General features: G+C 38.0%; 1 protein-coding gene across 1 annotated transcript in view; it reads left to right on the top strand.

The window, feature by feature from the left end:
- IL31RA (interleukin 31 receptor A) overlaps positions 1-19,546 on the top strand; it is a 24,507-nt gene extending 4,961 nt beyond the window's left edge. Inside the window, exons 4-15 of the mRNA XM_010157096.1 lie at positions 1,243-1,424; positions 2,784-2,935; positions 5,697-5,862; positions 6,468-6,550; positions 6,943-7,159; positions 8,655-8,837; positions 11,153-11,254; positions 12,694-12,840; positions 14,892-15,032; positions 16,368-16,461; positions 17,961-18,039; positions 18,953-19,546. Coding sequence (XP_010155398.1) covers positions 1,243-1,424; positions 2,784-2,935; positions 5,697-5,862; positions 6,468-6,550; positions 6,943-7,159; positions 8,655-8,837; positions 11,153-11,254; positions 12,694-12,840; positions 14,892-15,032; positions 16,368-16,461; positions 17,961-18,039; positions 18,953-19,546 — 2,140 coding nt within the window. The remainder of the gene's footprint in view (positions 1-1,242; positions 1,425-2,783; positions 2,936-5,696; positions 5,863-6,467; positions 6,551-6,942; positions 7,160-8,654; positions 8,838-11,152; positions 11,255-12,693; positions 12,841-14,891; positions 15,033-16,367; positions 16,462-17,960; positions 18,040-18,952) is intronic.
- Positions 19,547-26,139: the final 6,593 nt, after the last annotated feature.

Raw genomic sequence — 26,139 nt, 5'->3', positions numbered from 1 at the left:
GAATTAAGACTCCAAAGGAGTGTTTTCTTGTTCTGAATTACACTGGTGGATGGTATCTTTTTTAATGAAATGGTAGGGCAGGAAAACATCTTTTGTTTTGTCTCTGTTTTAGGCTTGAGGTTTTAGGCTTCCACCTTTGTTGAAAGTTCCACCTAGTGTTTCTGCATTTTGTAACTTAAATGAATTTGTGGAACCATAAACTAGAACAGCTATTGAAAGTAAGTTTCAAAATTACTCCTTCCTTTACCAGCACAAATTCTTCTTTAACCACGCAGTGAACTGGATTGCAGAACTATTTCCAGTAAAATCTAACCATTAATTTTAATCCAGATAAGTCCCCAGCTGAGTTTACTGTATGACTACCAAAGCACTGGTGCAAGGGGGCAGCGAGCTGTGGGTGGTAACAAAAAGCTGTGCACGTTAGGGAAGGTAGGACTGCTTCCTTTTGCAGCAGTGCAGGCTTAGACTACCTTACAGATGTTCATGGAATACCAGCCTCAAGCTGTTTTTTGAGTTACCTGAATGATCTGCTTGCTTACTACATAGTATGAAATATTTAACAACAGCCCCATACATGAGTTTTTTATTTGCTGAAGAATTTATCTGTGGGTCGGTAAAATGAAACAGATTTTGTTGGTTTTGCATCCCATACTTACGAAAGTACATGCTGTAAAGACAGCATATTATCAGTGTGTTCATTCAGGAAAATCTGTCAGATTTCTAATACCTTACAATAGTTTGTTGGTGGTGCAAGTTGGCTTTTCAATTTTTTTTCTATATTTTAAAGATGAATAAAAGCTTGTTATCACACAGTTTCATGTGGCATGTGTTACTAGCTCTATCTGTCTGTCTATCTATCTATCTGTCTTTTTAAAGGAGATCTTGTGTGGAGTTACATGGTTTCACTTTTCTTGGAAATTTTAATCTAAAATAACAATATCGTGTGGATCGTCCATTGAGGGATCTTTACTATTTGTGACTGCTCCTGGAAATTTGTCTTACTAATTGCAATTAAAACTAATTGAGTCAGTGCAGGCTGTTTATATGCATTTGCAGGAACAGTGCAATTAGCAACAAGTATTTGCAAACATATCATCTAGGTAGAAGTTCACAGGTAAAAATGACCAGCAACCTCAAAAACATATAAACAATAATTAAATAGTAACCCAACAATCAGTTTGAGTTATTTCAAGAAAATCCTCTAATTTCTAACTGCTTTTATTTTTCTCTTTTGTTTTTTAGGATGACAGAAGGAGGGGTGACTCTTCCAAATACAGTGGGCTCCTGCCAAAGCAAAACTCAGTCATGTTCATTTTATTATCCAGATACTCCATATAGTAGTTCTTTTTGTTTTCAGGTGAAAGCTGAAAATGTTTTGGGTGAAGCCTCATCGGACTGTGTTCTTGTACCCATGGAAAAAATAGGTAATTAAAACAAGGGGTGAAATAAAGATAAAGCAGTGTATGTTGAACTGACTGAACCCTCCCCGGTTATTTTTCCCTCCATATAGCATACAGGTTAGAGAACTCTGAAATAAATTGTGTAATCAGAGTTGGTTTACATAGAAGAAAATAATGAAAAGTATTTTTCAATATAATAGTTTTGAAACTATTATTTGGGTTTCTTCTGGTTTTAAATTGGTTTCAGTTTTGAAGCGCCATCTGATTTTAGTTGTAAGTTAAAATTACAAAGTCTCTGAAATTACATTTAGAGTTTCATAAAATGTTTCATCCTTCCCAAATCTTTTCACTGAAATTTTGATGCTTCCCATTTAGTTGAAGCAAGTCTCTTGCTATGTTTTACTTGATGGCCTTTCCATGTAAAATTCTTTTAACTGGTTGGTGGTACAGCAACAGTTTTCAGCAATCTTTCGGTCTTGATGAGACATGGTGAAAAATGATACTGTGCTGTATTCATACTATGAAACATCTAACTACAACAATATTTTTTTAAACTAATGTCTGAAGTATCAACTATGTATTACTGATTTTTTTAAATGATTAATAAATAAATGTCAGATACTAAAAATTTTTGTTGAAGTAAGTGGTACTTGGACTGTACTGTTGCATTTTTGAGTGGTACCAGATGACAGTGCAGTATCTGGCTGTAAAGGAGTAGTGAGGTTATCATTCCTCCAGGTCCACCCATCATTTACTCCGCTATTCTACTTTCTGGCTAGGAATGTTAAAACCCTACCTGCAACAGCAATAGTAAAATTTTGTCTACCTCTTCTCCCTCTGTGCTGTGCTGCATTTTCCTCTGTTCATTTTGGTGTAATTAATCAACAAACCTTTTAAATGAGCTTTTTGTTCTATGGCTCCTCATTGCTTTCCACATCCTCTGCATGGTACATCTCTCTTCTCAGTGCTAAACCATTCTTTTCCCATCGTCTCCCTCACACTTCTCTCCGCCTCAAGTCCTTTTCGACTGAATCCTTCCCTCTTCTGCAGTTTGTACTTGACTTTGGCAGCCCAGCTGTGCTGCGTTTCTTTTCCCTGCTCTTGTCTCTGAGTAGTCTTCTTCAGTGCTAATACAGATGAAAGAAATCTGCACATCTGATTGAGTGCGTGTTTGTCACCATTAAACCAGTTATGTATGTCATCTCTTACGGATAACTGCCCATACGTAGAGTTATGTCTGTAAAATAGGCCACCACGTCAGTACTTTGGTAGGATTTCTGTTATTGGGATGATAATTAAACTTCCTGGAACACACAGATGGAGCAATTCTGAACTTCTATAGAAACATTTTCCCCTGCTAATGTTTTTATTTCTCCATTCTAGAGAAATTTGAACCTCCTGAAATACTTTCAGTTAAAAAAATCACTGGTATAAAGCAGTTGCTTAGAGTAACCTGGAAAATGCCCGAGAAGATCATCCCTTCACAGGACTTAATTTGCCAGGTTCAATACACAAACCTGTATTCAAACTCTTCGGTAAGCTGCACAAATTTTCTTCTGAATGTTAGCCTCTTTGTGGCTAATTTCTTGATGCTGTGAAAGGCTAAACAGGAAAAAGGCAACAAGTAGTTGGAAATAATGATTAAACCCTTGTTTATTTTAGTGGACTGTAATTCGGTGTGCATGATCTCGAGATCATTGTTTTGTTCTCTAGGATTAATTGTTGTCTTCCTTTCGGTCAATGCCTGCTTTGGTACATGCCATACTTCTGAATATATTTCTGTGAAAGGCTAAGGGATTACATGTATAGTCTGTCAAAATATTTTCCTGTCACAGTTCTGGTAATGAGAACAGCATTTGCTCCCAACCACAATAGTTGAATCAGATTAAAATGGACTAATGGTACATTAATTTTCAAGTGAATTAAAATATAAATTTTGCAAGATGGGAAATAAGGGAAGTTATTTTTCTGAGTTTGGTTTAGTGACACGTACATGGCAGTCATAGAAAAACCAGTATTTAGTCATTTGCTTCTTTCATATGGCCTATTCCCATGCTCCTCCTCAGTATGGAAGTGATTCTGTGTGCAGTCTTAGTGTTTCCCCTTCCAAACTTAAGAATGGGCCAGGTTGCTTGTTTTTTCTTTTTTTTTTTTAGGTTCCTTAAACTGAGATGTCTGTCTTGATCTCACTATTTTATACATTAAATGTGTATTTCTGGGGAGAAGAATTCATCAGAGTAACTAGTAGTAGTCCTCAGAGCTTTAGATAAGTCCCTGATACTAAAGATGATTCTAATTAGCATCCTCCTCCCATTCTCATGGCAAGCATCTTTGCTGTAGGTATGGCATATTAGTTGTTGGATTCAGGCTATAATATTTGGGATGATCTGATGCGCAGAACGGCTCAGTTCCACCTGGGGTATTAGGAAGTGAACTAATATTTATTCAAAAGATGCGTTCAAGGTGTGTATCCCTTTGGAGTCAAGACACTGGTGTCCTCGTGATGCTTACATGTCTATGAGTTCCTCCCAAATGCTGAGAACATTCATGTTTTTGCAAAGTTACACCATTATTGTGTATTGTGCCTATTGGTCAGCACCTGCGTGGGAAATCACCTGTCTTTTTCACTGGCAAATGTAGTCTACATTCATTTTCTTCCTTAGAACTTACCTGCATTTTTCCACAGACATTTTAGAGAAAAAGTATCACTTGTGATCAGTGAACACAAGAATCCAGTGAATTTAGTTCTGTAGGATCTTAGGCATGATTCGTAGTTGGGTCTGTAGCAAATCCAGTGGCAAAGGCCAACAGACAGCCTTGAAACCATGTTAGATACAGGAGCTGTTTTCCTGTCTGTCAGCACATACATGCAAAAATAAAATTTAAAAAGTTGTCTGAGCAAATGGCAAATATTTTCTTGACCTTTTAAGCCTTCCTCCCAGTTTCTGATTATAATTAACTATTGTTAACAGCCTTCTGGCAAGTAACTAAAAGCTCTTCTGGGGTGCCTGCAATTCTATGTCAGGTTCTGCAGGAGGTTGATAAGAGTTTTGAAGCTCTTCTTTTATTGCAGGTTGGCTAGAGAGTGTCATCTTGCAGTCTGTCATATAAGCACTGTCTATTTTTGATGAGTTTCTTGAGGTCAGAATGTATTGAAATGGTTTAATTGGGCAGTGCATTTCTCATTATGGTTTTCAAAGGAGTGAGTGTGTTTTGTACTTTGATTCACTTGTCAGCTGGTGCAGGACAAAAGTTTCCTCACAGGTTTTTGGCCCTGTTACTGTAAATCCGTGTCATATTATTATGCCAGTTTGGCTCCCAAGAGGGAATCCTCCTTATTCTAAAACTTAACCTTTACTTACCTTGTTAGAATTTAGCTAGCTTGAGCATTTACTTTAGTGTCTTTCTGTTTCAGTCACCTGAAATTTGAGAGAAGGAGAGTTGGTAGTTAGTCATTAAGTTTTGCAATTTGGAAGAGAAGACGTTAAAGCTGGTGCAGTGATTACATCAATCCTCCTGTACGCAAACACTTAAATCTTTCTATAGTTCCTGTTGTTTAATTCTACTTCCTGTTGTCAGTCCAGTTGAGCTGATGCGTCAGCTCCAGTCCCTGGTTTTCATGTCCTCCTTCATCTTTTGGCTTGGGACAACGGTCTAACTTCTGACTTCCATCAGTGAGATATGAATGGGCTCCTCTTAAGATGAGGAAATTACCTTCTCATTACTCTTCTTAGAGAAATAACTGATGCTGTATCTTCTTACTCTTGTCTTCACCACTTAAAGGTTCCATCTTTTTTTTTTTCTCTTGGTACCAGGATTTTCTGTGTTTTCACTGGTCGTTTCATTTTAATCCTATGCTGATAATCTTTGGGATTGTCTACAGCCAGACTGTTACATGGCCGTCACAAGCTGCAGGTGATCCCTGCTTCCCAGGGATGCTTCTGCTGTGCGGTGGAGCTATGTCCAAAACATTGTGGTGATGCTGGAGTTAGCAATATTCAGTCACTTCCCACCAGTGGGAACTGCAGTCATTCCTCGTGTGCCAGCACAGCTGCTCTAGAACTGTGGGTGAGCCGCACACAGTTCAAGCCGCAGGTTGGTCAGTAGAGAGAGCCTGGAGTTCTACAGGAAGAATGGAGATGCTACACAGAAAAATGGAATATGAAACAAGTAACTCCTGAGTTTCAGGGCGGGAGGTGGGACGCATGAAAACTGCATCCTTTGTGTTTTTTAAAATATAATATTTTTGCATGCAATTTTATAACAAATAATTTCTGTTCATGTGTCTACTTTCAGGAATTTGTCACTGTCCCACTGAATTCTGCAGAGAAAACAGGATCATACAATCTCACAGGTCTGTGGGACTCGACAGAATACTCAGTTGCCATTCGCTGTATCAGTGTCATGTCGGTATTCTGGAGTGAATGGAGTAGAGGGAAGACGGCAAGCACAGAGGAGAAAGGTGGGATAACTGTTCAGTAAGTTTTTCTGTGGTTATAATTTGGGTCATTAGGGTTTAATAACGGAAAAGTATTTTCAGCATATTCTCAGTCTACTGAATTTGGAATAATGTTATTCAAACAGAACACGTGTATTTTGTTTAAATACGGAAGTGGGAAAACTGAAAGACGAGCAGAGAGTGGAGGAAATATGAAAGGTGGTACAAACAACATAGGGCTAGGGAAGAACATGGGTGAACAGACAGACTGGAGAGGAAAAATTAAGAATATAGATGGAGACTGAGCTTTGCTAAGTAGGATAGTAGCAGAAATAGTGTGGCACGTATGTCAAACAAAATGAATTATAAGTAGAGAAATTAAAATGGCAGATATGAAACAAGACTAGAAAATCTCTAGAATTTACCAATTAAAAGAAAGCAGAAGGAGACTTATGGAAAGAGAGAAGCTGTACTAATTAGGGAAAAAAGGCACATTACACAAGAGTAAACTTCTTTGTCATAAGTTGCTCTCAGACCGTGTTTTTGAAACTTTTGAATTGTTTTTACTATATTACACTTCTTTTTTTTTAACATAACACATTTCAAGATATTTTTGTGTCTTTGAATAGCTCCTTCAGAGAAAGTGGATTTGTGGAGGGTAATTGAGTCTTCACACTCAGCTGGAAGTAGATCTGTACATCTTATGTGGAAGGTATATCCTCTTACTGTGAATTGATAATCATATCCTGCAGAAGAAAGGAAAGGTTTAATTGTGTTCAGAGCACTGGCAAGTCTAACTGAACGTACTTAAAACTGCTGTTAAATAATATGGCTTACCAAAGCTGTATTTAAACTCACTTTAGTCTTCTAGTAGAGTGGCCAGAGGCTCTTGCGTTTCAAATCTCATTATTTGACTTTTAAACCTTTCCTTCAATGAAATCGTTGCAGCTGACTGTCCTGAAGATGGGACTGAAGAAAATACCTTGCTTTTCTAAATATAGTATAATAATTTAGTAATTTGATCTGGGCTTTTTATTACAGTATATACTTTTGAATATGCAAATGACACTGTGAAACACTTACTACTGCATATTTTTTTAATAGCCAGTAAACAGCTTTCCACCTCCTGGAAGAATTCTAGGCTACAAAATACAATATTTTCCAGAAAATAATTCTGCAGATAACATGACAAAAAACTCTACTGATAAGAAAATTACTTTACTTTTAAATGAAGAAGCATATATAATATCTATTACTGCCCATAACTCTGCTGGAAATTCTCCTGAAGCTATTTTGAGGATTCCATCCACTGATGAAAAAAGTAAGATTTCTCAGTATCGTGATACATTTTTCTCATTAATAAAAAAACATCTTCCTGACATCTGTTTAAGTTACGCTCTAGTGGAAGCAAAATTGTGCTAAGGACTTTTGTCACAGATTTGTGTATATAGAACTGTATTATGTACAAAGCTGTGTAGTCCATTACTTTTCAGCAGAACAGTGTTATCTGGTTGTTGTGTTTTGCTGTCACATACCATGTTTTTGTTATAGATGATTACTGTTGGGGTTTTTGTTTTGAGGTATAGCTAAGATATCAGCTCTTCCTGATGTCTTGTTAGAATTTCTATTTTATTACGTTCCGAGGGGTTTTTTGTTTTGTATTGTTAACCTTGGACCTGCCAAATAAATATATAGAGTACCACTTAATTCTCATCCTTTGCTAGTTCAGAAAGTTGATAACAACAGGGCACTACTGCAGTGCATTTAACATGTCATTCAAAGATGTGTTTAATAGAAGTCCCCAAAAATGTGTCAGTGGAAGCAGAGAGAGAAACATAGTGTTTATTCTCATTTCATACGCATTCCCAAGTACCCCCTCCAAACCACTGCCGGGGTCAGGAAGCTGGTCAGCTCTAGCACACCAGTTGTGCTCTTTGGCTCTTAATTGTGCTATGTCTGTGAGCCTAGTATTGCAGCATCCTGATGCTTACCCATGATCCAGAAGACAGATTGCATTTGACCGACTTGAATCACTTCTCCTACATCAGTTGTTCATGAAATAAGTGCAAGTGTCCCCCTGGAATTGCTCAATCAAATTCCAGACTAATCAGGAAACTTTGTATGCAGGCATGATGTCATCTTGTCCTAGAGGTTACTGACTACATCTCTATCCACTTTTGTATCCCTGTTGTGGTTTAATCCCAGCTAGCAATGAAGTACCAAGGTTTTACTGTTTTTCCCATGCTGTGACATGCTTTTTTCCCCCTACATACATCTCTCTCTCCCTCTGCTTCTCCAGGTCTTTTTCCCTTTCCTTTGGCAGGCTGGGTTTTTAGTCAGACTTTCCTTACCTCTGTACTGAAGGTTAATGGTTCACTTTTGCTTCACTGTTATTCATGACCTTGCTGACTTGATAGACTGTTTTCATATAGCCTTTGTCACCTCAGTCAAAACTTTATCTGCACTACTTGCAAAATTGTAAAATTGTAGAAGTTTACAAACTGTAAAATTCAGGTCCTAACAGAGAAACTGGTCTTTGATTCTGTATATGTAAATCTCCTTGAGTATCATCTCCTCAAACACTCCTCTCCCCCTGCCCTGTTTCATTGGAACAATTCTTACATGCTTCAATTTAAAGCGTTTTGAGTACATGCATGTAAACATAGTTACAAAGTAACTCTTTAAACCTTTTTTTTAACCTCGACTAAGTCACATACCCTTGTAAAGAAGCAATCTCAGCTTGCTATGATTGAATTGTTTTCTTGCTGCAGTTTTTATGAAAGTAGAATTGCTGACATTTTCTGCTAAATTTCTAGCTTCTCAGATTATTGAAACAGTGAGGACCCTTACAACCGATGAAGAAGTGGTTGTGGAATGGATAGCCTCCGACCCAGAAGTCACCGAATATGTAGTTGAGTGGTATGAAGAACTGGAGACAGATCCTTTTGGTAGATCGTGGAAATATGTATCAAATTCTACAAAATGGAAAATTAACAGAAGTATGTTCATTTTTCAGTTACAGCTATAACAATGTACAGCTATGTATGTATTCATGTATATTTATTTACAGGTAGACTGGAAAGAACGAAGAAGGGTGAACTTACCCAGCTTTCCTCAGACCATGATAAAAAATAACAGTATTATTACATGCTTTATTAAAATTTTTGCATGCAATTTAGTAGCGATTTTAACTCTCTCAGGTTTTCACACAACATGCAAGATGGTGTTTGCTCTCTATTATAACATTAGGCTACAGATTTCATGTTTAAGCACTACTGTGACTTGATCTTATGTCACGAATCATCCGGTAGGGAGGCCTATGACAGATGTATACTATTTTAACAGAGACATCTAGAACCAAAAAAAATGAATTTGAGGATGGGAAAAGATCATATGCCTTCATGTGTTAGAGAGAGAGCCAGAAACCTGAAAGCAGAATGTCCCTCAAATCCTTTATAAAATAAGGAAGTGGAGTGATTGGTCAGTCTGGCATGTTAAGTATCACATAATCCCATTTGTGTTATGACCTAAGGCATTTCTGAGAGGTTTCACTGACCTCATGATGCACTGACACATAGGTGAGGATCTGCTCACTTTTTTGTTTTAGAGGCTGACTGTTTTTTAACATATTATCTCTCTAAGTAGTGATGTTTTGGCTATGTGTATGTAGTTTCAATGCAAAACCGAACAGTGTGCAGAGTTCAAGAGACAGGTGCAAGGGCAAAACTGTGAATGCTGGTGTAGATGTGAATATCCCATGCACATTACCTTTAGCTAATGAAATGTATCTGCTTTTCTTTATACATTTAGATTTTTTAATAAACACAGGAATAAATGGTGAAAATGTTTAATATAAGGTATGCCATATTTGTGATAACTGATTTTTTTATTACTAGTTCTTTGATTTTCCTTTAGTGACATTAAATTTATCAAATTTGAAAGCAGTTCTTTCTCATGTAAGGATCTTTCTGAATCCTACATCAAGAAAAAAGAATTTCCAAGGTTTTCAGAAAACAAGTACCCTGCATTTTCTAAAGTGAAAATCCTGAGGCGTTGGCTCGTTAATGATGATACAGCTAGCTTGTCCATGAGATTTGTCTTATTGGCTCAGACAACAGTGATTTAAATGCTGTCAGTGCTACCGTAAAACAAGTTAAACAAAAATCTGCTTGAAGTAGAATTCATGAGAAGTTTGTTACACATTGAACTGAGATGGGCAAGTCTTGAGTCTTATACTGAAAACTGCACTACTTCAGCAAATTACTCTGAGGAATAAATGCTGTTTATAGCTGTTCTCAATATATAAAACCCCCTAACTTCCCTCCTCAGCATTATCAGGAAATCTTTGTTTACCCTAAGCACAAATCACATCACGAATGTCAAGGCAAATTCAGATTTACTGTTATTCAGGCCTGACACTGGCATCCTTCTCTGGGATTATTTTAAGGACAAGTGGGCCATCATAACTTTGACTGGGTGGCAATAGGTGTAAAGGACTGAAAAAGTAGCAGAGCTGATATAATAGTGCAGGGTTCTGTCAAGAACCATTATTCTTGATGAACAAGCTGCAGGGCTTGAGGAAGAATACTCTGGGAAAGCATGTACACTGGTTTCATCCCATGGGGTGTAGTCACAGACGTGTCCTCTCAGAGTTGATGAGACTTGCTGGTAAGTAAGGGGTGCACCTTGTTGCTTACTTGGCTGATGGATTGTGCAGAGTTGAAAACTTCATTTCCAGAAACTTGATATATGTCTTGAAACATATAAAACTCAGAGATTTCACTTGTGCAATTGTCCTTTTGAGTCAAGCTGGTTAGAAGCAGCTCTGCAGTTGGCATAATGGCACATCAGTGTAGAGTTAAGAGCTGGGGCTCCATTGTGCCTTTTAAGCTGTTTGACGCGTGAGGCAAAACTCTCTTCTGCAGAACAGTAAGCCTAAAGATATGTGGAATAAAAAATGTTACTGGAAGTATAATTTTATATTGGTTATCTGAAAATAAAAACAACCTCCAAAGCCTTAAACTGTTATGAGATGAGCAAGTGGCTTTGTATAGAGAAGCTGTATAAGGCTGAAGTATCATTACCCGTTCAAAGTATCTCCAGTGAAAATGAGCTGGAAACCAAGTGCTGTTATAAATACTACTAAGTAAAATTTATTGTGTTAAGGGAAGTAATGAGCATTTGAGGCAATAAATATATACTGTGCTTGCTGAAAAGTTGAAAATGGAGATTTGTGACAGTATATTTAGAACTACTGTGATTTACTCTGCTTTCATTGTATGTCTCACATAATATTACTTTTTTCCCTTTACAGAAAGCTTTAAACCATTTATATGTTATAACGTCTCTGTGTATCCTCTTTATGGAAATAAAGTGGCAGCTCCATGTTCTACACAAACTTACGCTCAACAAAGAAGTATGTATTTTAAACTAACAGTCTTGTGAGGTGTGTTGTAGTCTGTCTCTCGGGTGTGTTATCTTTGAGAAATTTGGTGCTGGCATTACTGAAGGATATATGTAGATGCTGGAAAAAAAAAACCACAGGATTCGGGCTTCCTGATTTCTGTTCATAGATCAGCTACTGAATTTTTCAGTTAAGAAAATTTTTTATCATGTGATACAGGTACGTCACTGCTTGAATCTACCCATTTGTTGTAAAATTTACAAAGTGTATACAAAGCACTTGGAAAGAGTATAGCTACAAACATGAAGCAGTGATTTTTTAAATGGCTATCTCTTAAATGTTACAGTTAATTTAGATTTGTAATTAGACTTGATTTTAATGCTTAACTGCATTTATTAGGCTGAATGTATGAGGAAATCTTAGTCACAGAATAAAATGGATTGTTTGAAGACCTTGCTTTTTGTTAAATTTTATAACGTAAAAAAATATCAGCACCCTGCACATAAAAAATGGTAAGAAGCCATGTCCTTTTGTGATTGGATAGAAACTGGATGAAATAATGTTTTACTGGGGGGAGGGGAGTGGCGAGGGAAGGTGTCTTTGTAGATGTTTAATGTGAATTCAGTGATTTATACAGCCAGCTGTAAGAATGTGATTTACTGGTAATTTTAAGATTTCAGGTGACAATGTCAATTTCTGTGTGTGTGTGCTTATCTAGGTCTGCGTATGTGTGTGCACACACTGTCATACATGTATATACGCACACACACATTGTACAATGCGCTCCTGAACAATATTAATTACTAGGAGGAGGAAACCGGGTATTGTTTGTTGGAGTAATACTTACTAGTACAGTTAGAGCTTTGTTTCAAGTGCTTTCCTGTTCACAGGGAGCTGTGACAGTACTAACAGTTGCCAGGGAATGGGAAGGAAGATACTAGTTTTAGAACTGAAGCACAGGCAACTCTTGCTTCACAGTTACGAGCAGTGTCCGCGAGGCTGTGTTGTATGAGAAGAAAGACTTTCCTTGCCTGATGTAATGTGCAGAGACTGGGTGTGATGGAGACGCTGTTTGAATCTCAGCTGAGCCAGAGATGTCCTGCATACACAGTGACCTTGCGCTGAGTTCCCCCATGAGTACATGAGGATGTACCTCTTGATCTCTCTCTGATGATGTGATGATCCTTTTAATGATCCTGAGGTGTTCGGTTGCTGTAACACTGAGAACTATGCAAACGCCAGAATAGATGAGTGGAGGTATTATCAGAAGGAATCAAACGTTAAAGAGGTCGAGAGAATACTTGAGGGCTATATCAGAACACAAAGATGACATATTTACTTGTACATTTGTTGCCCCTAATGTTACTGGTACGTGTGAAGTAACACAGATGGATAACGTTGCAGTACTTAGGCTGTTTTACTACTTTTTCTAATCTAACGCTTCTGTGTAGAGCCATCAGAAGGACCTGTGGCTGACACAGGCATTCCGGGAAAAAATGAAGTTACGATAAAATGGAAGGAGATTTCAAAGGATAAAAGAAATGGATTTATCACTAACTATACAATATTTTATAAACCTGAAGATGGAAGAGAATTGAGTAAGTGGACATTAAACATCAACACTTGCAAACAGGGTTAAGAAACTCTGCTGTCCGCAGAGTTATTTTCATGGTTATTATCACGCTTTGTTATTGTGTGTTATAAATATGTCTGAAAATACTGGTACTAAAATGTGGCTTACATAAAGGTTAAAAAAAAATGTTTAGGTTTAATTGAAGTTATGGCGTGTTCTAGTGAATAGTCCCTGCTTTGATGCTACACATGTATTCTTGCTCAGTTTCTTGGTTCTGAACTTATTTTGCACAGCGCTGCTGGCTCTCAATCTTTTTTACCATTAGTGTTGTACTGCTTACAGTAGTACAGCCACGACTGTTGACCATATCATCCTTTCTGCTTCTCAGATGAGAATCTGATGGATTACCAGGTGTTAACCTTAGTCAGTGTTTGGCAGCAATATCATTCCTCTTCCCTCTCCAGACCAGGGTGGAAACTCATATGTGAGAGACTTTTTGCAGCTAGTTCTCCATAACAGTAAAAAAATCAAATTTGCAGGATTATGCCAGATGAGAGAGTATTACTTGTCAGCTACTGGTTGTTTTCCCCTTTTACGTATGTTCTAGTTTTCCTCCATCTTCAAATCTCTCTTCCTTTGTGACCCACCTCTGAACTCCGTCGAAAAAGTCATGACAGAAGTAGCTAGAATCTACGGGAGAGTCATAGATACCGTGCAAATTCATGAATTTGAACTTTGTGAGGATTCCATGAATTTATAAGTTCCCTGCGTGTCCTTGGAAGGATGTCTTTCTTCAATCTCTCATCTTCTGGAGCATTATGGTGGAAATTTGCTATTAAAAATGTTTTTACAGTCAGTTTTCTAATAGAGGCAAAACAGCAAGTGATAGCCACAAAGCTATAACAAGCTGCCAAGAAACAGTTTCTTGGGACAGAGTTTTTATATTTTCTTCAGAAGTGATTGATTTTCTGTGCTTGGTGTTGCTTTTCTGCTCTGGAGGCTGATAGCAAAACTTTTTGAGTGTATTTTTAATCTCCTACCTCAGTAGTATCCATACAAGGTGTTTTACGAAGTTAGTTTTAAATAGCAACAAAGGGGAGTTACGTTTAGATGGCAAAACCCTACTGTACTGATGTTTACTGAGGCTTCTCTGATGTCTCATCTTTCTGATAGGAATAGAACATGGAATCTCTGCCAAGGTGATTTCACTGATGGCCTTTTAAATCTCAAACTTCACTTTCCCCTACTTGATTAAAGATAAACTTAGTTTGTTGAATCTCAGGGCATATTGCAGCATATCTATTTCCTTTCTATTTCTATATCTAGATTCTTGGCTGATCTGAATGATGACATGAGTTGGCTTTGACTTTATGCGCTAGAAAATGTTTTAGTGACTGTAATACCATAATATGAACATGCTTGTAATACTGTTTGTAGGCATAAAATGTTATATATCCTGCTTAGTAAAAAATTAAAAGTGAAGCACATAATACTAATTCCAGCAATGGAGAGGGTATGGAAAACATCAAGTTCTATTCAGAAAAGCACTCTGAAACTCGGTGAAAAAAGATCCTGTTGATTTTGGTTTTCGTCCGACTTTACTGGGGTGGTACCCCAATACTGAGAGATTGCATCCTTTTGGATGACAAGTGTCTAACTGCATGTACTAGAAATGAAGTTAAATTTCATGAGCTGCAGAAACAATTTTTAAGTTCTTTATTTCTGAGCCTAGGTTTCAGGAAATAAAGTTCTCAATGCACTGTTTTCAATGATAAAATAAACTACAGGAGATCACGATTTGCCTGTCTTTACTATTAGCAAAAAAATGTGTATTTCTTTTTAAAACTAAATACATAATGGTTTATTTTTTGCCCTGAACTTTTAAGTAGCATTGATAAACATTGTTCATTAATTTACTTTTTTCCCTCTCAAAGGATTGATAAGGTTGCTTTTTATTTAAATTTTTTCTTTAAAGTACATTGTGATCTATCATTGTAAAAGATGATAAACAAGTGTACAGTTCTCTGATATAACAATATCTTGTGTGTTTATTGACATGTATCTTCTCCTAAAAAGACGAAACTGTGAACTCAAATGTTCTGCAATACAGACTGAAGTCATTACAGGCTAATATGCAATATACTGTCTATATCATGGCAAGCAATGAAGCTGGTGGAACCAGCGGAGAGCCCAAAACCTTCAAGACTTTGAAATTCAGTAAGTTATTAATATTTTAAAAAACAGGTTTGGGAGTAAGAAATATAGGACATTTTTAGGTAGGATTAGGTTAGGGTGTGGGTGGTTTTTTTTTTTTTAATTGGTGTTAAACAACCAAGGAAGAATTACCAACACTAGCTGAATGTAATTCAGTTTCAGTGATCATGTCACAGACTAAAACCTCAGGATTAGAAGCCAAAAGCTCAAAACCTTTATTTTTTCTGTCAATAAAGCTGTAGAATACTGTGGATATTTGTGGGAGCAAGAGCTCATATGCTGTCAATTATGCAATGGGGTGCCTAAGAGTTTATTAAAAGGCAGACACTTCCACCAGAGATAGTAGATAGAGAATAGCCGTGCATTGCCTTGCATCGCTTCTGCCACATAAGCGTAACTAGTAAACGAGTGCACAGGTTGTGGCCAGTGTGTGTGGGGAAACACCTTTTCCTGTTTCTGACTATGCGTTTTAGCCAGCTTTTACCAAGGAGGTTGGTATGACGGCTGCAGACCAGAGGTTCAGACACTTCCTCATTTCTACTTCTGGAAGAATATTTTCAATACGTACATAAATTCTCATAGCGGTGGCCAAACTGAAATGTAAAAAAGTGCATGACCTACCCTTAAACTGGTCATGGGACTTGAAGCTAATTTATATTTTTTTTAACCTGTAATTCATGTTTTAGTTTGCTACTCAAATGCAAGGTAATTTAGACTATGCTGAGGTCTGCTCTCTGTTGATGTCAGCAGTTACCTCTGGTAGGTGTTGGAAGCTAGCTCAGAAATCTGGGCACTGTTTCAGTCAGAGTAACTGTTTTTTTGTGTATTTAAAACCTACCTCCTGCACTGAATTTACTGTGTATTTTAACCTAACAAGTGGAAGTGGCACTATATGGCAGTTTTAGGTGACTTTAAAACAGCAGGTGCCCAGCCTGGTGGTTGACTCTTCATCCTAGGTGGACTTGCTATGACCCTGAGAAACCTAATTTCAAAATTGGACGAGGTGACCTACAGATGTCCCCTCCGATTTGAATGATTGTGTGATTCTGTTAAATAAAAGAAAATCTGAAATGCAATACATCTGTTCCTGAGACATCCTGAGAAGTCTCATCACAGGCTGCTTTTCTGGCTCAGTAACTTTGACCTGTTGAATTCAAAATACTCCTCTTTTGACATGTTGTACAATGAGTACCATATTCTGAGTAATTTTGGATAGTTTTGACAGAGCTCTTTAGAACTGTGCTAATTAAGTGGCTTGGATGTTGAAAATTATCTGCCTTAAGGGAATGCTGAACATCTGCAGTTGTTTTTATTTTCTCTTTTTTTTCCTCTCTAAAGATAAAGAAGATGTTATTTTCATTGCTCTCCCCATTGGATTAAGCATGTTCTTTTTGTTTGGCCTTTGGATAACATGCATTTTGAAAAAACATACGTGAGTACATTTTCTACCTTCTAAAACTGAAAGCAGTCAATTTTAACTTGTAAAAGGCAAAATTTTATATTCTTATAAATGCTTTTGTTGGGTTCCAAACCAATGTCAAATTTAGAAATAAGCAGCTAGAGTAACATATAACTAAGCATCCAGGTTATCTTCTAAGTGCAGTTAATGTGCTATAGTCCAAAAATAAATATTAATTTTAGAAAGTGCAATCAGTCAGAACAAAATAAATAGGAGAAACAGATTTACATATCACCTATACCAGTTTATGGAAAATGCTACATGACATTTGCAGTTCCATGGTTAATCAAGTGTGAGGAGGAAACTTTTAAGTCAGTTACTGAAGTGTTAATGATGCCCAAAATAAAGTTTCCTAGGCACTCTAAATCTGCTAGTACACCACTAGAGCACATTTCACATAACCCCTATTGCTTATCTTAGCTACATTAATGCTAGTTTTGTTAGTTTGTGACGTTGAGCTGCAAAGAAGTCCCAAAGAAACCAGAAATTACATCATGTGAAGACATGTGGATGCTTGATCCATATCTATACACAATTCATAATCCTTTTATCTGCAGCCACAGGTGTCCCCTGCCAGCTTTTAAATTGCTTTCTCAAAGCATAGGGAAACATCCCAGAAATGACTGTGAGGACCTTTTAAAGTTTTGAAATGGGTTTTTTGGCTGAAGCTCAATAAGAGGGTTAAAAATCTTAACTATTTTGTGGTGTTCAAAGCTATTAGAGCCAGGATTGTTGTCATGTGAAGCATCAGGTAACAAATATAACTGAAGTAGTAAGTGTAATTTCCAAATCTCTTACATCTTTATCTGTGTGGAGTATTCTGAATTTTTACAATAGGAAGGAACTATGTTTTGATTCTGGGGAATAATTTGAGATGTAGTTGAGTGTTCGTATTGCAGCATGAACAGTCAGGCTATGGCCTGGTTTTCATTCACTTACATACATACCCGGTATCAATGAGTCAGTCGTTTTGTTTCCCGTTTACTACTCCATTGGGCAGTTACAGCCTACAGTGTCAGTCTGCATAACTTTCCTGCTGTTAATGAAAGAACTCACCATAGCTCTAGTGTGGTGTAGTGCTAGGGACACTTTCCTACAGCAAAGTTTTCCTGAGTTCATTGGAGAACCACCCTGAAACATGATCACAACAGGTTTTGTATACAGCCTTATTTTATCATGCTATTATTTGATCTACTATGTAATAGTAATAATAATAATAAACATAAACTTCTGTGCATTAGTGATTTTTCTGCAATGTCTCTGTAACCCAAGATTTTTACTAGTGAGATCTTTTCTAATAAAAAATAATGTGATGGAAAACAATCTTAATGAAAAATATTGTGTTAATATAGGAAAGACTTTGTGAAAGTTCAATATTTTAGAAGTATTTGTGCTTTCTGGAGATATGTTCATTTTATTTTTAATAATCTATTTCTTTCATTATCTGACTAAAATTCCTTTCTCAATGATAGATTTAAAAAGGTCTGCTGGCCTGATATACCCAATCCTGCAGAGAGCATTGCAGTGGAATGGCCTCTTGATGCATCTATGGTAATTGCAATTTTATGTATTAAAGAAGGGATCAAATTGAGAGAAGTTCTTCTCTGACCATCATTTTATGACTAAGCACAAAAGAATGTTGAGTTTTGTCTGTTTAAGTGCTATAAAATAAGAAGAAAGTGCTTGGGTTGATGGTTGGACTTGATGATCTTATGGGTCTTTTCCAACCTTAGTGATTCTGTGATTCTGTGAAAATGCTCTTTCTTGTATTTCATGCTAATAGAAAAGGTGCATCTTTATAATGTATATTCATTTAATTGTTATATGAGAAATAATGTTTTGAAGTTATAAGGTGATTGGTGGACATGGTTTATTCAACAAAGTCAATTAAATTTGCTCAGATTATGGAGTCTACGGAGTCAGATTCCTACATCTTGGATATCTCCTCCCTTCTCCACAAAAAATGCATTACAACATACAAGATTTGGTATATTATTGTACTAACATGTCCATCTTTTTTATTGCTGGATATTTATCGTTTTTTAAAGATTTTATGTTTGTTTGAATGAAGGCGAGTTGATGAGTTTAACAAAGAAAGTGTGATCTGTGGAGAACGGGATTTAAACTTTTGTCTGAAAAATAGCTTGTTAGAATGGAAAAAAGATTATAGTAGTCCAAGCCTGATTCTAAGCCTTCATTGAAACTCGTTACTTTATTAAGCACAAAAAACCTAATGTAATAGTGTTTAAAAAATGGACAGAATATAATTTTTAGTACTCATTCATATATAGCTTCATCCCATCTGAAATGCACATAAAGTTTTTATTAATGCACTTTTAAAATTAAGAGTTTTAAATTTCACAGCTGAAATGACAGTATTTTATACATTAAACCCTCCCTGCCCCCAACCTAATACATTATCTATTCCTATATAACTTTTCAATTTATCTCTTTGTACTGGCAGAATAACTCATTTTTAAAGGGTGTGACATCTGAGGCTAAAGCCATAGAATTTGAAGATGTAAGTGTTTTGGAACATGGTTTTCCTGAAGAAAGCCAGGAAGGATCACTACTAATGAACTGTTTAAACCATGTTTCTGAATGTGCTGATATTAATACAAAAAGCGTGATTAATGAAGATAGAAAGATACTGTATAATGAAGAAAATGAAGTTGCTAAATGTTTTTCATCATCCATGACTTATATAATTACTGATCAAGATATCAGAAGTCAAATGCATTCAGCTTTGGTGCCAGCGAAGGAAATCCAACCCATGGAAATGACGGAGAATGATTTATGTGAACTCCAACAGATTTCAATTAAAAATGAGGAAAACGAAGATGTTTTAAAGCAGGAAGATTTCAGTGAGAAAGCACTGTTCAATCCATACCTTAAAAATTCTGTTAAAACAAGGGAATTTATTATTTCTGAAAACTTGCCAGAACACAGTAAGAACGAACCCAGAAGCCAGTCAAACGTCCTACCTCCTTTTCAGCAGAACGTCGCAGGACAATCCTACGTAACGCTGGACATGTTCGGGCTGGCCGCAGCTCATTAGCGTGAGACGTGCCCCTGGGAGATGTGTCTTGGCACTGCTGCTCATGTGTCTGTATGTTCTAACCTGGCTGATCTCGGCTGATTTGGAAGAAAACACGCCCTTCCTTTGAACAGCTGTGAAGTAGTATTTTGCACTGTGTTTATACCTGTCGAGGTTCACTTTCAGTGGGGGATGGTTTTTGGTTTTTTGTTTGTTTGTTTGTTTGTTTGACCAGGTAGATGTGCCAGTAGTGAGGCAAAGGAAGTAGCTGTTCTTATTCCTTCTTAGCTCTCCCGTATCAGTCTCCTAAACCAAACTGGTCTTTACTGCATGAGTATCCCGCAGTGCAAGCAGTTCACCGATTTCCCCCTCGGGCGACCAGTTCCTATGGCTGGGCTCTGCTGGGGAAACGTGGGCTGACTTGAACAGAGCCAGGATCTGCCAAATCCTTCCTCAAGTTACACGGAGTAGAGCTACTTTCCGGTTCTTATTTCCTTCCATTGTTTAATGTCTGATTTTAGGTGTAGTGTTCCTCCTGTTTTGCAAATACGTGGTATATTTCAGTAATTGGCTTTGTATATCCTGGCTCTTGAATCACTGGTTTGGCCCATAGTTTCTCTGTCTTTAATGAGAGAATACTTGTTACGTATATGCTGTTGACTTACCTGCATTTTGGAAGAGGTAGGGTTATCCTGGCTTTGTTTCTGTCCCTTTTTTTTTGTGTGCCTGTGTATTTTTAATCATCCTCTGCATTTTGTGCTCCTTTTTTCTCTCCTGTTTGTTTACTGCTTTTTAAAACTCTGTTTACTGCAGGGTATCTTATCTTCTTGGTCCTTTGCCTCTAGTTTATCCTGATTTAAAACCCAGTTTCTCAGTTGAGGTTTTGATATTTGGAACTAAAAAAAAAAATCAACTAAATACAGAATCTTGTGTTGGAATCTGCACTGAGTTTATATTTACAAAATTTATTTTTCTGGGAGGTATTGAAAAAACACTAAGTCTACAAAATATCCCCAGATGTCCTCTGGTAACTGATTTAAGATTAGATGTTTCTAAATGAAGGCTATAACCTTTGTCATTTGTTTTATGATTTTGATAAGTCATGAAACTACTTGTAGTTTCCATTTTATACAGCTGCAATTAAGTGGGAAACTCTCCAAGCTATTTTATTTTTTCATCAGGAAAGAGGCTGTTAGTGTAAAATTCTTACTGAAATACTCTGTTAAATGACAGGTTAAAAAAAAAAAAAAAAGAGATAGAGCATCAGCTCTAAGTAAAATGTGTTAAAGGAGTTTTCCGATATGGCACTTTAAGACTTTAAACTATTTTCACAGTATTTTAAAGGCTTGATGCCTTGTTTGCATATAATTACAGACTTCTTTGGGGGTGAAAAAGATATACAGGAGTCATGGGGATAGAAAAAGGAGAGGCAAATGTGAATAGGAATAGAAAGCCTTTCCTTTCTGCACAGGAGGAGGAGCAGGAGAATGGAAAAGGCAGCGCCCAGCATGAATGAGGAGGCTGAGCCTTACCCTGGATGTATGGGCTGTCACTTGCTTAGTGCTGGGGAGGACAGTTTGCATTGCATTGTGTTGGGGAAGACGGGGTAAAATTTGTGTTTAGGCTTTTCATCTGCAATTTTACTTACAGCAAGTATCTTGAGATTCCAAGAAGGGAAAGCAATTTCTGCAAATGTTCAGTGTACAGTACCACTGATTTCCACGCCTCGTCCCCCAGGTTTGTTGGATCACTTTCCCAACCACAGTGCTAGAAGCCAAAATGTATGTATATATGTTTGTTCTTACTAGCCCCTGCTTACTTAGGTAAGTCATGCTCTGAAATGATCATGGGATACAGCTGTGTAGCAATTGTTTAGCAGCCATATGAAATCTGCATACTTGGAGTTGCATGACTGAGTCAGGCAAAAAACAGAAGTAGTGCAGCCTTTAAGGGATCACTAGGGAGGGAGATTCTCGCTGCATGGTTTGGATAGGGTCTCCTTGTAACATCTCCTAACTTCTGGAGTAACTTGTTTTTCCATCCCATTTTATTTTGTTCTCTGTTGCTATTCTGCTTTTCTCTCTTCACTTCTGATTTCCTTGCTCCTTATTTCCTCGGAAAATGCATAATGCAACAAGTGGGCTGAGTGTGTCTCACAAATTAGGGCTGCCTTTTGCACATGCTTAGGAATGCCAGCGTCTTGGGCTTGGTTTGTATCACCTTCAGAGTTATACTGGAACGGATGCCATGAACCATGAAAAAAGTAAAACTAAGAGCACTTGGAAAAGTTTTTACCAATTTATACTAAATATATCATGTAAACATTTAGATTAGTCAAGTGGTAACAACAGTTTGGATGTTACTTCAACAGTTTTGGTACATTTTTTTCATAGAACAACTGGTGTCATTATTCACAGAGAGCAGTTTTCCTAGATTTCATTTCACCATCACTGATCTGAAAAATCCCATTTCTAACCCTTAAAATACGGAAAATGAATCCCCCAGCTGTATGGGTCTTTGCCAGCTTAATAGGGATCAGCTCGTGGCACAATTTCAAGAAGATATTGATGCATCTTCATGGTTGTCATTCTTCTGTGTGTTATACAAATAATTCCTTTCTGACCTTAAGGCTTCTGCCCTGCAAATTATTAATAGGTCATGTTTTTCACTTACCAGATTCTTAGCTAAATGAAATTTTCACTCTTTTGTTACCAGAGTTTACTTTTAACTTCCCAGAATTTTGAATTCTTTGAACAAGAATCCCACAAATTCTTTGATATAACAGAGTAACCTATTATAGGCAAATTTTCCATACTACATAACCTATGATATTTCCGTGTTCCCTATGCCTTTTACAATTGCACAGATTGGGGTGTGGGAAGAGTGTGTTAGTGGTTAATGCAGTGAAGAGAAGGAAGCGAGTATGCACTCACTTGGTTGGTGCATGCTCCTCCCAAGATGATGTGATGGCTGCTGAGCCGTTGCCTTAGATGGACTGGTAAGGGGTATGACCTATCTGGTGCTATTTGGTGTTTATCTTGCCACAATGTGTATTTCATTACATATAACACGTTGTCTTTTCCTGTTCCTGAAAGATTGATTTATTAGAAACTGACCTCTCTCTCTGAGATAGTTGATGACTTCTTAAAAGAGATGTTTCAACTTCTGTCCATGAGTGAAAATTTACTCAGAAGAGAGATATCTCTAGTCTGAGTTTGGCATCTCATGTAGCAGAGGTAAATGTTTGCATGCAACAGAGCCCTTATCTGAGCACAGAGTGTGCGTGTGGGACTGGCAGCTTCTATTCTGGCTCAGCAAATGGGTTCGTGTCACCTTTACAGTCATTTCAACAGCCCTGCCTCAATCCCTTTTTACCACTTTTGCACCGTGATGCCACAGGCTTCATGTTTGTATGCTGCTTTGAGATTTAACATGGCAAGGTGGGCAAAGGAGTCTAGGAAGGGGCTGGATGTTTTTCAAGAAGGAAGTCATAAAGGCACGCGAGCAGGCCATCCCCATGTGCCAAAAGATGAGCCGCTGGGGAAGAAGCGCTTTGGCTGGAACTCAGGAAAAGAAATCAGTGTCTATGACCTTTAGAAGAAGGGGCACTCAGGAGGACTACAGGGGTGTCGGGAGTTTATGCAGAGGGAAGATTAGAAGGGCCAAAACTCAGCTAGAACTTGATCTGGCTACTGCCGTAGAAGACAATAAGAAATGTTTCTATAAGCAGACAACAAAAGGAGGGCTAAGGAGAATCTCCATCCTTTATTGGATGTGGGGGGAAACATCGTGACAAAGGCTGAGGTATTTAATGCCTTCTTTGCCTCAGCCCAGTGTTTAACAGTCAGACCAGTTGTTCTTCAGGTACCCAGCCCCCCTGAGCTACAAGACAGGGATGGGGAGCAGAATGAAGCCCCCACAATACAAGGGTAAGTGGTTAGTGACCTGCTGCACCACTTAGACACACACATCTAAGGGGCCAGATGGGAATCACCCAAGGATACTAAGGGAGCTGTGCTCACCAATCCACTTTCCATCATTTACCAGCAGTCCGGGAAAACCAGGGAGGTCCCAGTTGACTGGAATTTGACAAATGTCACCCATCTAACAAGAAGGGCTGGAAGGCAGATCCAGGGAACTACAGGCCTGTCAGGTGCCAGGGAATGTTATGGAGCAGACCATCTCGAGCGCCATCAGGTGGCACATACAGGACAACCAGGTGATCAGGCCCAGTCAGCAGGGGTTTATGAAAGGCAGGTCCTGCTTGACCCACCTCATCTCCTTCTATGACCAGGTGACACGCTCAGTGGGTGAGGGAAAGGCTGTGGATGTTTGTGGCGGTGTGCTCCCTCCGCCCTGTGATGCAGCCATCATGATCCCCATTGGTGTTATTGCTTAAGGGAGGGTAGGTGGGGGCCACACTGCCACACCATCCCCCATGACTACAGTTGAGTGGTGGTATGTCCTCTTGCCTCTGTGCCAGGTTAGCACAGCGACTGTTTGCGTGCTAACAGATCCACTCTAAGTAGATAGTGAAACACTGCTATTTGTTACACATTCATTTGTGTGGTTTGTGTGGTTGAAGTTGGGTTATTTGTTTTATCATGTACCAAAAATTTATATACAATATAATGATAAGCAGTAGACATATTAGTGTTGGTAAAATCACAACTGGGTGAAGCATGAAATTAAAAACTCCCGTTGCTGTTGGTGACCAACAAAGAGGAGTTTCACACCAATGGTGTTCTTCTCTTTCCAAGACATGATGTAGCTGTTCTGTATCATGATGAACGGTGCTAAGAGTTTTGTGCCCACTGTTTTGGACACGTTCTAGCAGTTGACGCGGATCATCATGTTTGTAGCATTTTTTTCACCTATGTAAGATTCATTCTGGTGGGGGTGGGCAATAAAATCTTGACTCAATGTATAATTAGGTAACAACTGATAAGACGTAACAGGACCTGAATAAATAAAGATGCATCCCATAATTTTAGTAAAGTTACAAACAAAAATATTTGAGTGATTGCTTGTATATAGCATAATGTTATCTATAAATGTAAAATCATGAAAGGTTCTCATATAGACAGCTCCTTTTCCGGTCTGTATAAGTACAGTTTCAAGGGTTTCATTGGGATGTGCGTCAAAATGTCATTTTGTTCCGTGTCAAGACAAATGGCTTGGGCTTTGATGGTGTTACTCCCACAAATAAATCCTTGTTCCCGTACAACGTGTGCGTTAGGTGCTGTAAAAGAAAATAGAGATTTGTTTTGGTTGGGAGAGTTCAAACAGGTTACCTCATATAAAAGAGGAAATAATCCACTGTGCACTAATTCTGTGCTTTGCACCACTGCTATTGGTAGCTTCCCAAGCAGTGGGCTGTGAGACTTAGTTAAAGTCATAGGCACAGTACCGATGGATGGTAGGTTGACCATCACAGGCTGTCCTGGCTGTAATGTTGGACATTATCTTGCCTCAGTAGCTGGAGTGCTGAGTTCTGTTCTTACAAAGTGCGCTTGGCTTCCAGTGGGCCCACATCTATTATTTGTTGGACTACTTTGGAAAGCCACATATCTCATTAAGCCTCATGTGGTTTGAGATTCCTTTTCAGTAAGCCACCAGCTGTTTCTACCATCCAATTTGATGGAGGTAGTATGGGATGTGGAATATCCATTTAATACCCTCTTGTTTTGCCCAGTCTTGCACTTCCTTACACAAAAAATGTGAGTCATTATCACTTTGGATAACATCAGGAGTAGGTAGATCTGCAAAAAATGAAAGCCTTTGCACTGTGTTTTGCCTGTTGGCTTTTCAGCACTTGGTTGCTGTAAGAATGCCCGGGACTGCTTCCACCCCTGTGAGAATACCCTGCAGAGGATCTGGATGGTCCAGTATAATCAATTTGCCACATAGACCATAAAGTTTTCCTTTCATTGACATGTAGAGGTGGTGCTTTAGCAAGATGATCTGCTTGGAGTTCCAGTCCACAATGGGCACATTCTGGAAGAGTGGTTTCACAGGTTTTTCTGTTTACAGGCCAGCCTTTACTCCCTGCAGCAAAGTGCTGCTTTACTGGTGTGCCCTGGGTTTTGACATAACCGTTCTTAAAAGTATATGGAGTTGCTGCTAGTTCAGGTTAACAGCAAGCTCTCTGCCTCCTGGCGAGACAGAAGCAGAATACACAGTGGTCTTATGGTGTGTTTGTTGTGGGGCTATTTACCAGAAAGTGTGCTACCCTTGGCCCAAAACCAGAGCATACCTAAAGCAATTGTTCTGTCCTCTGTAAAAGATGACATTTGTAAATGGAGCCCATGGAAAAACATTAAGCATTTTTTTGCTAGTACAAACTGTTCTTAGTCATAATGTTTATTAGCCATACTTATTACAAAATACAAACTGTACCCTTTTTGTGTACATGTTGTGCTTCCCAGTCTGGCAACTTAGGAGGGAGGCTCTAAGCAAAATACTATCTTTTTAATCCTTTGTCTTTCAATTTCCTTCGCAGTTTTCCTACTTCGCAGAATTTTTTTTTTTCAGTATTTGACAAAAATGTAATTATTCTGGTGAACTTGGATTAATTTGCCTGCTCTTTTCCTGGGCTTTCCTGTGATTATTTT

Source organism: Eurypyga helias, unplaced genomic scaffold, assembly GCF_000690775.1.
Source record: "Eurypyga helias isolate BGI_N326 unplaced genomic scaffold, ASM69077v1 scaffold16228, whole genome shotgun sequence".
NCBI lineage: Eukaryota > Metazoa > Chordata > Aves > Eurypygiformes > Eurypygidae > Eurypyga > Eurypyga helias.
Note: the sequence above shows the minus strand (reverse complement) of the source record. Positions and strands in the feature narration are given on the sequence as shown.